At 35.8% G+C, this 14,901-nt stretch overlaps 1 protein-coding gene across 4 annotated transcripts in view; it reads right to left on the reverse strand.

The window, feature by feature from the left end:
* Positions 1–14,901, reverse strand: part of DPF3 (double PHD fingers 3) — a 635,732-nt gene that overhangs the window by 20,903 nt on the left and 599,928 nt on the right. For 2 of the 4 annotated variants that reach the window (XM_053697772.1, XM_053697771.1), the window contains exon 9: positions 2,921–3,033. In XM_053697772.1, the coding sequence (XP_053553747.1) occupies positions 2,921–3,033 (113 nt within the window). Of the gene's footprint in view, positions 1–2,920; positions 3,034–11,989; positions 13,379–14,901 lie in introns of those variants that run through there. The other 2 variants (XR_008400069.1, XM_053697773.1) reach the window with 1 other exon arrangement.

Genomic DNA, 14,901 nt, shown 5'->3' on the forward strand with positions numbered 1-14,901 from the left:
TTTACAGGTAAAAGAGCTGATTACTTTGGGGCAATGCCCCGCAAAAGGCCCTTTTAAGGGCTATTTGAAATTTAGTGTAGGGTAGGGCTTTTTTTATTTTGGGGGGGCTTTTTTATTTTGTTAGGGGGATTAGATTAGGTGTAATTTGTTTAAAAATCTTGTAATTTGTTTATTATTTTCTGTAATTTTGTGTTTTTTTTGTTGTACTTTAGATAATTTTATTTAATTGTATTTAATTTAGGGAATTAATTTAATTATAGTGTAGTGTTAGGTGTAATTGAAACTTAGGTTAGGTTTTATTTTACAGGTACTTTTGTATTTATTTTATCTAGGTAGTAAGTAAATAGTTAATAACTATTTAGTAACTATTCTACCTAGTTTAAATAAATACAAACTTGCCTGTAAAATAAAAATAAACCCTAAGCTAGTTACAATGTAACTATTAGTTATATTGTAGCTATCTTAGGGTTTATTTTATAGGTAAGTATCTAGTTTTAAATAGGAATAATTTAGTTAATGATAGGAATTTCTATTTTGATTTCTTTTAATTATATTTAAGTTAGGGGGTGTTAGGTTTAGGGTTAGACTTAGGTTTAGGGGTTAATAACTTTAATATAGTGGCGTCGACGTTGGGGGCGGCAGATTAGGGGTTAATGTAGGTCGGTGGCAGCAATGTTAGAGCTGGCAGATTAGGGGTTAATAATATTTAACTAATGTTGGTGAGGCAGGAGTGCGATGGTTTAGGGGTTAATATGATTATTATAGTGGCGGCGACGTTGGGGGCGGCAGATTAGGGGTTAAGAAATATAATGTAGGGTTCGGCGATGTTGGGGGCAGCAGATTAGGGGTTCATAAGTATAATGTAGGTGGCGGCGGTGTCCGGAGCGGCAGATTAAGGGTTAATAATTATAATGTAGGTGTCTGTGATTTCGGGGGCGGCAGATTAGGGGTTAATAAGTGTAAGATTAGGGGTCTTTAGACTCTGGTTCATGTTAGGGTGTTAGGTGTAGACATAAAATGTGTTTCCCCATAGGAATCAATGGGGCTGCGTTAAGGAGTTTTACGCTGCTTTTTTGCAGGTGTTAGACTTTTGTTCCGCCGGCTCTCCCTGTTGATTCCTATGGGGAAATCGTGCACGAGCACGTTACACCAGCTCACTGCTAACGTAAGCAGCGCTGGTATTGGAGTGCAGTAATGAGCAAAATTTTGCTCAACGCTCACTTCTTGTCTGGTTTGTAAAACCCGTAATACCAGCGCTGTCTGTAAGTGAGCGGTGAGCATAAACTGCTCGTTAGCACCACACAGCCTCTAACACAAAACTCGTAATCTAGGTTATAGTATCTACAGATTATCAATAACCGCGACACAACAAATATACAAAAGTCAACAAGGTTATAGAGGTATAGTATTAAACAACCTGTCTCTAAGAGCAAGAGTCTCTTTTCATTTTGTGGCTGCAATTGCAAACATCAAATATAAATATTTAGGGCAAGATTACTCTCTAGCGCAATTCTTTAATTTCAATGGGTATCACGACCACGCTAAATAGCGATCATATTAAGAGTTGAAAGTTATAGGTTGTGCACATAAATGCCGAAAATACACTAAAATCTTTAGAGTGTCTTGAGACCTCAAGAAAAGTGCAAGGTTTAATAACAAACATTCACAAAACACATCAAAAATATATTAAAATAAACTTACACTCATATATAAACTTTTTAAAAATAAACATTTTAACCCCTTGCGCCAAATGGACTTAGGTAATGTCACACAGTACTTTGCCAAGCATACTGTGTTGACATAGTACCTACATCTAACACTCTGGCACAAGGTGCGGCCCTGCTGTCAGCTTTGACAGCTTTTAACCGGGGGCAGAAGGCATCTGCCTTCATATAATAAGGGAGCACTGATCTGTTACCATATGAAGATAGATGCGATACAGACTACCTGTATCGGATACTGCCATGGGTGGAGGGTTAAGATTGGAGGTGTACCAGGCGGGTGGGAGAAACTTTAAGGGCCGTTGTCGCTTGAGTTAAAAAAAAAAAAAAGAGCGTACCACTTGCAATCTGAGCAGCTTCATGTACTATTTGTACATTGAGATATATACCATTTGGCACATATGCCTGTACGATGCTATTCTCACTGACTCAGGTAAACTGCTGCTGCTCCTAAGTGCCAATGGGAAAACAGATATATTGAGGACATGTATTGCAATAATGAGACTGAGAAAAGATGGGGGGAGCAGAGAAGTCCAGGAGCTGGACGGAGGACACACCTCAATTGCACTTGTACACACTACCTTAAATTGTGGTAATAGTAGTAGCGAATGTCTGTAAGTAGAAGAATGTAAGTGCACTTAAACAGTATTAATCTTGCAGGCTGGGAATGTTGGAAACTTCCCAGCTAGATATTCTCTCTGTTGATCAAGTTTCCTTCAGCAGGTAATGGACTTCCAAAATTGAGGATAGAAAGAACATGTATTCAAAGTAAGTTGGTATTAAATTACTCCTTCCAAACAGTATTTTATTAAAAAAATAAAAAGATAAAACACAACTACCCGTTTCTCAAAATAAAAAATAGATCAGCCTGATCAAACAACTTTTATGATGAATGGAAACAAGAACTTGCATTTTATTCATTTTTATATATAAAATGCATTAATCAAGATGAGTGGTATAGAAAAAAAAAACACTGATGAGTTACTAATACAGGCTGATAAATCAAAGGGGTCATTCAAACAATTATTATTAATTTAATTATAACCTATGAAAAGATTAAATTGATTTTTTTAATGTGCTTGGATTTTACACCTATCACTCGCTTTATTATACTTGAAACTATTTAATGTATTTCATTTTTTATCTTAAGGGAGAAGCGTTACATTTGCAAATAAAGATACACAAATATAGCTACTCACATCATTTTCAGATGTCCCACAGACTATGCAGGATTTGCATTCAATGCACTGCCACTGGTATGTTTTGACAGCTTCTGTCATATTGATAGTAAACTGCAGACAAGTTGGGTGACCTAAAGAGAGAAAAAAAGGGACAAGTGATGTGGGGTCCTCAACAGTTCATATCTGACGTATATCATTGCAACAGGGAAGGCGACTAAAAATGGGAAAAGCAGGCAATAACCCTTTTGCTGCCAGTCACATAGGGATCCCCTCACACTCATAGGCAAAGCAAATTAACTCAGAGTTCTTTAAAACAAATGAAAATATAGACCAGTGCTCTGTAGATTCAATTATTTAAAGCAATAAATAATTGTTCCAACCCTAGATCAACCACTTGGAATTTTGTATTAATGGTACGAAAACAATCATTTATACCCACATATTTTATTGTTGCTTTTAATTGCAGAGTATATTTCATTTTCAAGAGCTCTGAGATTATAAACTGAGACAAACCCAAGTACACAGATACTCAATTTTATAACAAAACAGAAAAAAAAAAAGGTCCTAAAACAGAAGGGAGATAGCTGCGTGTAAAGGTAAGATGCCATAAAAGTTCCTGGCCCCAACATGCTTTTCCAATCCATTGTTTCAATAAGAGGAAGCAATCAGACAGCAAACGTCAACAGAAAGGGAGAAAGCCAGACTTCCTTCTGCAAGAAAAATAAAAAAGTAAACCAGGATTATACGTTAGTTTTGTTTGTTTTTTTGCAGAGTAAAGAGGAAATAGAAACCATGTTCAGTTATTGACTTTTATAATTGTTATGTGTGGTGAAGACGGCTTCAATTACCTTTGTTGTCAGATATGACTTTCAATACATTAACACTTAAAGCGGAAAATATCACATGACATGGGTGACCACCAGGGCAGGTAGGATGAAGAAAATAGGGCACATAAAGGAGACTATAGATAGTGCACAAGACATTCCTATATGCGCATGACAGGACATTGAGCCCTGAGAGCTTTCTTTGAACAGAGTAATAACTACATTTAAGATTGTGGCAATGTTTAGAAGTATAGACATACCAGTAGATCAGCAGCAAACGAAAGCAGTTCTTCTGAGGCTCCATCATTTTCAAACTGAAGAGATTTAATTAATTTGCATTTTAGCAATACATAGTTTATGAAGCTGCGGATTGTAAACTAACCTCAAAATGAAGCACAGCCCTAAGCATGTTCTGTGAAGTCAATTCAAATGTGTAGCTTACCTATTTAGGTATGATTATTGCAATACAGAATAAATGTCAATAGAAATTGTGATTAAAATGACACTGAAAATTATATTGGTAAAACAGCATTAACCATTAATTTGCTCTTTACAAGGAGAGATGTTGATGACTTTAAAGGACCAGTAAAGGCAAAATGAAATGTTCATGATTCACAGCGAGCATGCAATTTTAAACAACTTACTAATTAATGCGTATAAATAAATCTGTTTTGTTCCCTTGGCATCCATTGTTGAGAAGTAAACTTAGGTAGGCTTAGGAGTATGCATGTGTGAACTTACCTAGGATTACTCTGTAGCAAAGGATACCAAGAAAACTAAGCAACATTGATAACGAAAGAAAATTGGAAAGTTGTTTAAAATTCCATGTTCTATCCAATCCATTCCCTTTAAATTTAATTTTGACTTAACTATCCCTTTAACTAAGTGTTTAACTCCTTTGCAGGGGTAAAATACCATTTTATGCAAACAATAGTGCTATAATGAAATCATCTAACACTTAGAGCATATTATGTTTACACTTTTATGCCCATTTAAGGAAAGTCTAAACAATATGTATCGTACAAAAGAACATTTTAATGATTTAATTAACATTAAAATGATTTGTATAGTACGTTTCTATATCTGCCCTCTATATTGTTTTCTATTAAAGCAATGCAGTTGAGAAATCATTCCACAGGCTACAATGATGACTATTCCACTCTCTGTATAGAAAATATAAGGCCAGTTGTACAATTTTCCAGATCATCTTCCTTTAAAGGGACACTGAACCCATTTTTTTTCTTTTGTAATTCAGAAAGAGCATGCAATTTTAACCCCTTAATGACCGCAGCACTTTTCCATTTTCTGTCCGTTTGGGACCAAGGCTATTTTTACATTTTTGCGGTGTTTGTGTTTAGCTGTAATTTTCCTCTTACTCATTTACTGTACCCACACATATTATATACCGTTTTTCTCGCCATTAAATGGGCTTTCTAAAGATACCATTATTTTTATCATATCTTATAATTTACTCTAATTTTTTTTATAAAATATGAGGAAAAAATGGAAAAAAACACACTTTTTCTAACTTTGACCCCCAAAATCTGTTACACATCTACAACCACCAAAAAAATCCCATGCTAAATAGTTTCTAAATTTTGTTCTGAGTTTAGAAATACCCAATGTTTACATGTTCTTTGCTTTTTTTGCAAGTTATAGGTCCATAAATACAAGTAGCACTTTGCTATTTCCAAACCACTTTTTTTCAAAATGAGTGCTAGTTACATTGGGACACTGATATCTTTCAGGAATCCCTGAATATCCATTGACATGTATATATTTTTTTTTAGAAGACATCCCAAAGTATTGATCTAGGCCCATTTTGGTATATTTCATGCCACCATTTCGCCGCCAAATGCGATCAAATAAAAAAAATTGTTCACTTTTTCACAAATTTTTTCACAAACTTTAGGTTTCTCACTGAAATCATTTACAAACAGCTTGTGCAATTATAGCATAAATGGTTGTAAATTCTTCTCTGGGATCCCCTTTGTTCATAAATAGCAGACATATATGGCTTTGGCGTTGCTTTTTGGTAATTAGAAGGCTGCTAAATGCCACTGCGCACCACACGTGTTTTATGCCCAGCAGTGAAGGGGTTAATTAGGGAGCATGTAGGGAGCTTGTATGGTTAATTTTAGCTTTAGTGTAGTGTAGTAGACAACCCCAAGTATTGATCTAGGCCCATTTTGGTATATTTCATGCCACCATTTCACCACCATATGCGATCAAATTTAAAAAAACGTAAAATTTTTCACAATTTTAGGTTTCTCACTGAAATTATTTACAAACAGCTTATGCAATTATGGCACAAATGGTTGTAAATGCTTTTCTGGGATCCCCTTTGTTCAGAAATAGCAGACATATATGACTTCGGCGTTGCTTTTTGGTAATTAGAAGGCCTCTAAATGCTGCTGCGCATCACACGTATATTATGGCTAGCAGTGAAGGGGTTAATTAGGTAGTTTGTAGGGAGCTTGCAGGGTTAATTTTAGCTTTAGTGTAGAGATCAGCCTCACACCTGACACATCAGACCCCCTGATCCCTCCCAAACAGCTCCCTTCCCTCCCCCACCCCACAATTGTCCCCGCCATCTTAAGTACTGGCAGAAAGTCTGCCAGTACTAAAATAAAAGGTTTTTTTAATTATTTTTTTTAAGCATATTTACATATGCTGCTTTGTAGAATGCCCCCTTAGCCCCCAACCTCCCTGATCCACCCCCAAAACAGCTCTCTTACCCTCCCCCTCTGCATTATTGGGGGCCATCTTGGGTACTGGCAGCTGTCTGCCAGTACCCAGTTTCAAGAAAAAAACGTGTTTTTTTTAAAAAAAAATAGAAATTCTGTAGTGTAGCTTCACCCCCCCTCACAGACAAACCCCAACACCTTAATTGATTATTAAAAAAAAACTTTTATTCCCTTTTTTTTTGCATTTTTTTTTAAACTTTTTTCTGTAGTGTAGCGGTTCCCACCCGCTCCCTCCCCGTGCACGCGCCCGCCCCCGCCCTTCCGTGCGCGCGCCCGATCACCCACGCCCACGATCCCGCCCCTCCTGCACGTCGCCAAGGCCATCGATGGCCACCACCCGCCTCCCACCAGCCTCCCACCCACCAACGCGGTAAGCCAACAATCTCCGGTGCAGAGAGGGCCACAGAGTGGCTCTCTCTGCACCGGATGGCTTAAAAATGTTATTGCAGGATGCCTCGATATCGAGGCATCACTGCAATAACCGGAAAGCAGCTGGAAGCGAGCAGGATCGCTTCCAGCTGCTTTCCACACCGAGGACGTGCAGGGTACGTCCTCAGGCGTTAACTGCCTTTTTTTTGAGGACGTACCCTTCACGTCCTCGGTCATTAAGGGGTTAAGCAACTTTCTATTTTACTCCTATTATCAATTTTTCTTCGTTCTCTTGCTATCATTATTTGAAAAAGAAGGCATCTAAGCTTTTTTTTGGTTTCAGTACTCTGGACAGCACTTTTTTATTGGTGGATGAATTTATCCACCAATCAGCAAGGACAACCCAGGTTGTTCACCAAAAATGGTCCGGCATCTAAACTTACATTCTTGCATTTCAAACAAAGATACCAAGAGAATGAAGTAAATTTGATAATAGGAGTAAATTAGAAAGTTGCTTAAAATTTCATGCTCAATCTGAATCACGAAAGAAAAATTTTGGGTACAGTGTCCCTTTAAGCATATTGAGTAAAAAAAAAATCTTTAGAGTACAAAATCTCTTATAATATGTGGGCATTGATTTTCTAGAGATTATTGTCCTCTAAATATCAGTGGACTATTGCAACATTACAATACTCAGTTATTGCTACGCTTCAGAGTTTTGGATACAATAGTCCTAGCCGACCATTTTATACAATTTCAATTACAGGAATGTGTAAACTACAATAATGCAACAGTCAGCAAAATGTAAAATAAAGCCCATTATCTCTATTAATCTCTTCACAAGACTCCTGCAAATTACAGCACGTGGTCAAACAGGTTTATTTGTTTCTATACAGCTTTTCAATAAGCTTAGCAGTAGAGAATATGAGATAAAGCATTTTCTTTCTATGGAAGATTGTCCCATGATTTCCTGTTTTTAGCTTCATGTATAAATATATTATTTACTATACTTCCTGTAAATCTCGGCTACTTTAATTTGTTAACAAAATATTTTACAAGGTATCATTAATTTATAAAACTAACCTTTTTCTTTTGGAGAAAATTTTTCAAAAACAAATACAGATATATTTTGCTTAGTGCCTTCTTGAGCAGATCCTTTAGTTTCTGCTGACTAAATAATTTGAAAATACATAAGAGACATTAAACACTAATTGCATTTTAGGCGTCTCCTAATTATGGATGCTGCCATTTTGGAACCTATGTTTCACTGCAGGTATCTGGAATGTAGTGATAGCTATATTTCAACATGGCGGCACTCATGAATTACATGAAGAGGCCCAAACCCTCAACAGAGCTGACAGAAAAAAAATTGCTGAAAGCCTGCAACTTAATATTCAAGACAATCTATATGAATTTAGCAAAAAGCAATGTGGCCTGATAAAAATAAAATTGAATATTAATGTCTAAATTTCAAAAATAGTTAGGCTGGAATTCAATATAACATGATACATCACCCAAAACACAATACAAACAGGTGTCAGTGTCATGGTATGTGATATTTTCATATTAACTAATAAGGCCAAATAGAATACTTAAAAATAATTTTTTTATGTACTGAACAGTTAGTAAAGAAAATCATTTTGATTTGCAAAGTAAATAAACTAGAGTGGATATTAATTATTCAACATGACAAGAATGCAATACTAGAAGCTAAAGAGCCAAAATGGCAAAAGTTCAAGGGACATAAAACTGCTGGGTACAACTACAGTAAGCATGGATACTACTCACCATGCTATTATCCTTCTTTCAATACCCGCAGCTGTCATCAAAGTTGTTCTACTATTTTAACCCCTTAGATGTATAAGTTAGTGAAACTCTGTATCTTTACACTGGGTGCCGCCATCTTGCAGCTTATATTTGTTATGCAACATTTAAACTGTGCAAAAACCTGTAAAAATGTAACACTTCCATTCTACATTATGTCACAGGATGCAACAATACGCGAGTTACAAGATGGCGGTGCCAATATAACATGCAGAGCTTTACCAGCTGGATTCTGTAATGGGTCAAATTAAGAAACGAAGCTGCAGGTATAGGAGAAAAAAGAAACAATAGCATAGTAAGTAGTAACCATATTACTGTAGTTGTCACCAGCTATTTAATGTCCATTTAAGAGTGTAAATGGCTGCTAAACTTGATTCATTCATACAATTATTTGGCTGCGTGGATACTATCAAACTATTATATTTCAGTGTTCCCCTTTAACATTGTTGAGTATGACATGTAGATTATATATACTGGATCCAAGTAGGCAAATTATTCTAAATACAATGCTACTCTTTAAAGAAAGATACAAAACCCTCTATTTATGTATGCATGGTATTATATATATATGAATGTATGTTATGGGTAAAGTCCTATATTGGGTACTCCGAGGATTACCCGGGTAAAATGGACAACTGGCTGTGGGTAAACCCCAATGTATGATCATAAATCCCTTCAGAGTGAGGAGTCATCGCATCAAACATATATAGCATGCAGTGTAATTCCTCCATCTTCACTATCTTTTTTTGACTCTGCCTGGGGGGGGGTTTCAAGGTGGGCAAAGCCCCCCTAGTAAACTTCATTCCCCAAAGTTCACTTGGGGTGGATGCCAGAGGATCGGTGGGGCACCGTCCTTGAACCCCCAGACGGAGGCAAAATAAATAGTGTAGATGGGGGAATTACAGGACATCAGGATTTACCCACAGCTGCTTGTGTAATGTCCATTTTACACTGGTAATACTAGGATTTCTTACTTCACCCTTAACACACACACACACACAAATATATATATATATATACAGTGGCGGCTCGTGGGTTATTAAAATGGGGGTTCACAATACATAAACTGGGGTTAAATAACCTAGCAATTATTTTAATTACTGCATGATATAAATGGAGCTTGTGAAACAAATAAAAGCTAATTCATTATTTGTTTTTAGATATCTCTCTATCTCCTCTTCTCTCTCTCTCCTCTTGTCTCTCCCTCTCTCTCTTGTCTCTCTCTTTCTCCTCTTGTCTCTCTCTTACTCCTTTTGTGTATATCTCTCTCTCCTCTTGTCTCTCTCTCTCCTCTTGTCTCTCTCTCTCCTCTTGTCTCTCTCACTCTCCTCTTGTCTATCTCTCTCTCTCCTCTTGTCTCTCTCTCTCTCCCCTTGTATCTCTCTCTCTCTCTCCCCTCTTGTCTCTCCCCTCTTGTCTCTCTCCACTCTTGTCTCACTCTCTCTCCTCTCCAGCATTCATGTCTCACATTAGGATCAGTTTAACAGGTCTGACAGATCAATCGGAGCTGTGACGTCACAGTGTACCTAATTCCACATATTACACGACATATGCAATTATGTCCCATAGAAAGAATGGTATGTAATCTGACTCACCCCTGGTTGTGCCCACTGCCTGCCCGCTCCTCTCACTTCCTGGCTTCCGACTCAGTTTTGTGCCGACCAGGCTCCTCCTCCCTCACTGTGGCATCACGTGGCTCTCACTCGCACTGCTAAATCTGTGCATTTAGAAGCTGTGTTGAAGCCTATACTTCTATCTATCACACGTGCGGTGCGATAGATAGAAGTAAAAACTGCAATTTTTTTTGCAAAATTGGACTGGAACCTTTTGGGCTGAACAAATATAATTTTCCAATAGGGGTGCTATTGGAAAAATTATATCTATTTAGCCAAAAAGGGTTTTTTTGTTTTGTGGTTTTTCTTTCAGGGCTTCTCATGGCTCTCAGGGGGTTCACGTGCAACTGTGCTCTTATAGAGGAGCCTCCACTGTATATATATATATCTATATTATACAAAACACTCTCAATGAAGAACTGCATCACAATAAAATATCTGCATACATATGGTTTTCAGGTGTAACACTCTTCCTGGTTACATTAGTCTCAGCACATGGTATATTTGTACTACAGTTATGTGATGGTACTGTATGTGATGCTTTACAAGTTATATAGCTTTATAATAATAATAATATAAAAAAAATCCATCTCCTGGAAGCATTTTTTTCACAAATCATCCACTTGATCCACCCACCAAAAAGGAATACATATATACCCTTTCAGATCATTAGCATGAGAAGTACTGAATTCACAATCTTGTAAAGAAAAACATGTTTCTGGATTTACTAAGTTGATAACAAAAATCATGAACTTTATATTCACTGTATGTCTAAACATTAACAGATCAGAAAACATTTTGTTACACATAACTGAACCTTTTTGATTTGTCAGTTTTTGAAATACAACATATTGCTAAGTGTGGTATGAAAATTAATTATGTACCACTTGATCCTCTCTATATCTGGCTTCTATTATCTTAAAATGACACTCAAGTCAAAATGAAACTTTCATGATTCAGATAGAGCATGCAGTTTTAAACAACTTTCAATTTTACTTCCATTAACAAAATGTGCACAGTCTTTTTACTGAGCATGTTCAAGAATTCACAGCATATACATATATGTATTTGTGATTGGCTGATGGCTGTCACATGATACAGGAGGAGTGGAAATAGACATAACTGAAACTTGTCAGAAAAAAAAAAGTACTACTCATTTGAAGTTGAGACTATGAGGCCCATTTGTCAAGGGCCGAATGGCCCCTGTTTCTGTGCGAGCCATTAGGCTCGCCGGAAACAGCAGTTATGAAACAGTGGTCTTAAGACCGCTGCTCCTTAACTGGTCCGCTGCCTCTGAGGCTGCGGACATCAATCCGCCCGATCTTATACGACCGAGTTGATTGACACCCCCTGCTAGCGGCCGCAAATCTGCAGGGGGCGGCATTGCACAAGCAGTTCACCAGAACTGCTTGTGCAATGATAAATGCCGACAGCATATGCTGTCGGCATTCAGCGATGTCTGTCGGACAAGATATGCTACAGCTTATCATGTCGGACAGACAATGATAAATTGGTCCCTAAGTGCTTTTGTGTTATCTTTTTGTCATGCATTTGTTGATCATGCAAATCTACTGTATTTACTGGTCCTTTAATGACAAAATAAAAACGGTTTAGTATCTGCTTCTACACCAAGGACTCGTGTTAAAATGAAAGTACTTTGTCCTTAGTCCAACATGCCAATTTGTAAAACACATTCACATATCAAGAGAGTAGAACCAATGGTAAGTTTTATTAATCACATTATATTGTACAGTCACTGGTCTGTGTTGCCTTACATCATTTTGTTTAATCAAATTTTAAATATTTGATCACCTCATATTTTCTGTTGAAACATGGACAGCAAACACTTTTATGGAGTAAATTCTACATAGAATGAAATGTTCTTAAAATTAAAAATAATAATAATAAAAAAAATACTGCTTATAAAACATTTCCCGCTTTTATTTTGATCACCTGAACAAAGGTGAGAACTTTGTATTTCAAAATAATTTCACCCTATATAAAGTTCACTTTTTTTTTCCATTTAGTACACACAAGAACCACCTGGTTGGTTAAGAAACCACATAAAAACAAACAATGTTTTATATGAAGCTACTAATAACAATTGCAATGCCTGCTAAAGCCATTAAAACCCTGACAATGTGAACTTTTATTGATACAGGATTTAAAAAGGAAAATAAATCAAACAGAATTTTTTTTGTTTTACTGAACGTTGTCATAGTGTTTTCTGGCCTGCCACATGAGGAAACTGGGAGAATGAACCAAAACAATTCTTACTAATAAATAATAAAAAAAAAACTAAAAATAATACAAAATAACACACTCTGAACACATCAACTAAACATGAGATATTTGAATGTCAAGATTTTTTGCACCACTCATAGCTATTATAAAACCTAAACAAGATCAAATACTTAATTCCCAGAGTTCTAACTAAAAAAGGAGTGCAGAGAACGTAGCAGGAGAACGTAGCAGCATGTGGTATAGAACAATCTAAACCCAATATTATATGGAAATAACTGGTTTGCATTTCAGCAATTTTTTTGCATGCTGTACATCATTAACAAATCTTCTTTTGTTATTGTTGCTTAAATTGCCCCCTGGTCTCCTAAAACCATTCAGCCAAAACACAATACTAAACATGCTAAAAGATCCAAGGTATAGTACCTGTTGCTTAACATCTACAAAGGGGAGAAAATATTTTATTTTTCATCTCAAAAATAACAACAGTCCATATTCCAAATAAGTGCTTTTTACTAACTTAACTTTTATCTTGTCTAGAAATGCGTTAAACAAAAATACTGCACGTCAGCACTAGTTTCTCTATTCTTCATTTAAATATTAAAATAAATAAGAGGTCTTTTGTTTTAGTCCTTTTCTATTCTAACATTTGTTAGTGCTGAGTGTCAAACACAGCATCTAGAGAGAAGGGAAAAAAAGCAAAAATCTTCAGCAAAGCCACTTTTTCATATTGCACAAGCAAGGATTCAGGCTCTGAGTGCAGGGATGTCGGTGCGCAGACTAATTTCTTATTGTTGTGAACACCAATGTAAATTGCTTTCTTGATGGAGGCTACTGATCATCGTAGGGTATGGTGCTCTGTTGGAAAGAAAGAAAACACTAGTCATTTTGTCATATTGCACCCTTATTCACTGTAACTATTACAATCCACCAAGACAAAAAAAAACTGAATAATACAAATATATTTCCTATAACACAATTAGTAAGAGAAATAAAAAGTCTCAAATGTTGCCAAAAGTTGAAAAGAAAATACTCATTGGTTTATATACTATGTTAAAAACACAATATTCCACCTTATCTGTTCTTATTTATTTACATTATTTTTCAATAAAGTGTATGATTATGAAGAAGATAAAAGATAAAGTGTGTGTATATATATATACACAGTATATACATATACTGTATATATATATATATATATATATATATATATATATATATATAATATCCTTTTCTACTGCAATGTACTGTAGTGAAAAGTCTATAACTTTAGTAAACAATACGAAGCTGCCCATATCAACATGTGAATACGCATGGCGGCAGGGTCTATTCCAATCTGTTGGAAGAGCTTACAAAATTTATTTTTTTAATTTAATTTAATTTTTAAAGTTATGCTAATCAAATAATAAAGCTGGTTTATACATGACCCTGCACTGCAAAAACCTGCAGCTATATCCTGATAAGCCCTGACCAGTCTCTCTATAATAAGTCAGCACAATGGTTTTGTGCCAGTTTTTGAATGATATATTTCAACAGCTTTACTCTCTTATAAAAGAACAATGTGGCCTGTTTTGCTCAACGTTTTTAATCTGTCAAGCTCATGCATGTTCCGGTCACATTTTACCAAATTTGACAACTTCCTTATTTATTTAAAATCGTTAACGTAGTGACCGAATCTCACACGAAAATAAAATATCAGACTATTCATTAATAAAAATGTTAATTGAAAATGCAAAATAATATGAATGTTGTAAATAAACACCATGTATTGATATAATTAGTAACAATAATAAAATACCTGCACCACATAAGATCATCATCAATATAAAATCAATGTGTCCCCATGTTTTGCTGTAAAATTTGCTAGGTATACTTTACTTATGTGTAAGTCTGCGAAAATCCTTCTGTCATGGCTCTAAGAAAACACTGTTTCTTACAATTTTCCTTTGCTCATACAATATGAATGTAGGAAAATCAGATGGACTGGAAAGTGTTTGGTAAGAGAGCTCAAAAATACGTCTGAGTTAAATTGAAAAAAAAACTCCCCCATTTCTGTCGAACTTTTTACCTGACTATCTCCTCAAAATATTTTACTTGCAGTTATCTCAAATATGTCATTAATTTTGTTCAGTGATCCTTTTATTTATAAAACTAAAGGATTCATGATTTGCCACTTTGAGAAATAGAAGCACGTTTTTAGCTACTTATATGTAATGCAGCAGCTGAGGTTCCATTATTAAAGATGATAGCTAAGTATTTTGTAAAAAATGTTTATGTGGCTTTAAAATTTTATAATTGCACAGTATATTCTAGATTACATAAGAAATGTATTGTAATATGAAGTTTAATGGGAAGCTATGGTCTAGGTTGGCCAACCAAAC

This window comes from Bombina bombina, chromosome 1, assembly GCF_027579735.1.
Source record: "Bombina bombina isolate aBomBom1 chromosome 1, aBomBom1.pri, whole genome shotgun sequence".
Taxonomy (NCBI): Eukaryota; Metazoa; Chordata; class Amphibia; order Anura; family Bombinatoridae; genus Bombina; species Bombina bombina.